At 44.1% G+C, this 2,745-nt stretch overlaps 1 protein-coding gene across 1 annotated transcript in view; it reads right to left on the bottom strand.

The window, feature by feature from the left end:
- Positions 1-1,265: 1,265 nt before the first annotated feature.
- The window catches only part of PPP1R21 (protein phosphatase 1, regulatory subunit 21), an 83,606-nt gene continuing 82,126 nt past the window's right edge, over positions 1,266-2,745 (bottom strand). The window contains 1 exon segment of the mRNA XM_011981591.1: positions 1,266-1,283. Coding sequence (XP_011836981.1) covers positions 1,276-1,283 — 8 coding nt within the window. The 3' untranslated portion in view covers positions 1,266-1,275.

Below are 2,745 nucleotides of genomic sequence, written 5' to 3'. Positions count from 1 at the left end.
ACTCCAGCCTGGTCAACAAGAGTGAAACTCCATCTCAAAGAAAGAAAGAAAGAAAGATGGCCTGGCAGAAGGGGTGGAAGGACTGGAGTACAGGAAGACAACTGGTAAACAGGGCTCAATTTAAGGTGCTGAATAAGGAGAGACCAGAAGTGAGTGGCACTGCAAAGACAGGAAGATTCAATAAGATGACCAACGAGATGTGTGAGGTGAAGAGGAATCAAAAGTGATTCCAGGTCTCTGGCTTCCATTACAAGCAGGTGGAAGCTACTTGCTCCTCCCTCAATCCTCATGCTCAGTCAAGTTTGTTCAGGCCAAAGCCTTTGGCTTCATCTTTGACTCCTCTCTTCCGCTCACACCCCACATCCCGTCCAATCAACATTCATTCAACAAATATTCACTGATGCCAGACAGTGTTCTAAGCACAGGGAACGCAGCAAGACAAAAACACCTGACTTCTTGAAGTTGCATCTAGTGGGAGAAACAGGTTATAAGTAAGATACATAAGCAAAATATATCATATGTTAGATTATAAGTACTAAGGAGTAAAATAAAGCAGAGAAAAGTAATAGAAGTGCGGGGGAAAGGAGTTACCATCTTAGATAAATCTGTCAGCAAACTGTATCAATGGTGGCACATGCCTGTAGTCCTAGGTACTTGGGAGGCTGAGGCAGGAAGATTGCTTGAGCTCAGGGGGTTGGGGCTGCAGTGAGCTGTGATCACGCCACTGCACTCCAGTCTGGGTGACGGAGTGTGACCCTGTCTCAAAAAAATTCAATTAATAAAAAAAAGTATGGGGTAAGTTCGGTCTATTTGGAAGCTGAGGGAGAGAAAATCAGTAGAGTGAGACACTGAAGATCTACAAGTGAAAAAACAAGCACTACAAAAAGCATGGCATTCAGAGCATCAGAAATACCCTAGCTTTAAGGGTAGCAGAGACGCTTCCGCCTCTGAAGCAGGGGAGAATGGGAAGCATGGGTAAATATGCAAAGCAGTGGGGCAGTTGAGAAGTGATTTTGATGGTACAGATGGTACAGATCCTAAGACTGAAGGGGGCAGTCCTTAAGGAGAGAAGTGGTGTAGCCATTATTGAAATTTAGAATAAAAATGGACTAAAAATACCCCAAGGACTGTCCTGGAACAATGAAAGGCTGGCGGGGGCTCGAAACCCTAAGTTCTTGACAGAGCTAATCAGGATGGCTTTCTTTTCTTTTTTTTTTTTTTTAAGACAGAGTCTCACTCACTCTGTCGCTGAGGCTGGAGTGCACTGGTGCTATCTCAGCTCACTGCAACCTCCATCTCCTGGGTTCAAGTGATTCTCCTGCCTCAGTCTCCCAAGCAGCCGGCACTACAGGCACATGCCACCATACCTGGCTAATTTTTTGTAGTCTTAGTAGAGATGGGGTTTCACCATGTTGACCAAGCTGGTTTTGAACTCCTGGCCTCAAGTGATCCACCTGCCTCCGCCTCCCGAAGTGCTGGGATTACATGTGTCAGCCACTGTGCCAGGCCCAGCATGGCTCTTTGATGTTTCCTTCACAGTGTTTGGGGGTCTACATACAGCTGCAGTGAAAACAGCTGGCTGAGTTGATAGAAACTAACAATGCACAGGGCAGAGAAAAGAGAAATGGCAAGTAGGCTAGGGACATGAAGGGCTGGGAAAAATGGAACTGAACCAACCCAGAGATCCCCCAACTCAGGATCTGAATGCTTTCACTGTGAGGACTGGGCCTAATAACCAGAGTCTCTCTGCATGGCGGGCTGCTGAGGACTTCGGGCAGAGGCCAAGGAGTTGGCTTTTGTGCTGAGCACAGAGGGAAGCCGGTGATGGGCTCTCAGGTAAACTCCGGAATAAAACATTTCAGAGGGTGACTCGCAACTGTCTAGAGAGTAGCCTCAAGAAAGATGGTGCCACAGGTGGAGAGGTAAGGAGAAGGGGGTTTCAGGAACCCCTCAGCTAATGTGGAGACCTGGACATGGGTGAAATGGGCCTGTGTAAGCAGTTCAGAAAGGAGTAATATATTTAGGGCCTCGGGAGTAGGAGTGGAGAGTGCTGGCAGAGCCACTCCTGACACTGATACAACACAATGTTTATGATATAAGCCAAGGGGAGCCTTAAGGGCTCAGGCTTTTTGCTTGAAGTGTGGTTTTAAGTAGCTTTCAAGGCAAAACTCAACAGCCTTACTAAAGGATTAACTGTAGAATTATTCCAATTTGAGGAATCAGAGGATTACACCTAAGTCGGTTGGTATTTGATATGTTTTGTAAAAGCCAACTTTAATAGGGTTCAGTTTCCTTTATCAAATTTTCATAGAGAGACTGAAAGTGTGATATAAGTATGAATTTATTGACATGAACTTCTTTTAGCTATTACTCTAACACAGGGTATCAAAGAGCTGAAGATAATGATACTAAACCCACAGGATCTGAAGTTTGCAGGGCTCCCTCCCCCTCAGAGAGAAAGGAGAGAAACCGAGAGACAGAAAGAAAGAGAGAGAGAGGGGGAAATATGAACAAATCTTTTAAAAAGAATCTGGAGAATGCCTTCAACTATAGTAAGAAGTAATGACAGTTTGACAATTTAAGCATTTTTTTTCCAGAAACATATATCTATTCCATAGATACCAAATCGATTACCATATAATTGAGTTTGAAAGTATACAAAATATTTGTTGTTCTTACATACTGAAATTAAAACCTAATTTTAAAAAGTGCACAGTAAAAACAGCATAAGGAAACCTACAATAT

The sequence above is a fragment of the Mandrillus leucophaeus genome, unplaced genomic scaffold (genome assembly GCF_000951045.1).
Source record: "Mandrillus leucophaeus isolate KB7577 unplaced genomic scaffold, Mleu.le_1.0 Scaffold229, whole genome shotgun sequence".
NCBI classification, from domain to species: Eukaryota; Metazoa; Chordata; class Mammalia; order Primates; family Cercopithecidae; genus Mandrillus; species Mandrillus leucophaeus.
The sequence above is the reverse complement of the archived record's forward strand: the minus strand, read 5'-3'. Positions and strand labels throughout refer to the sequence as shown.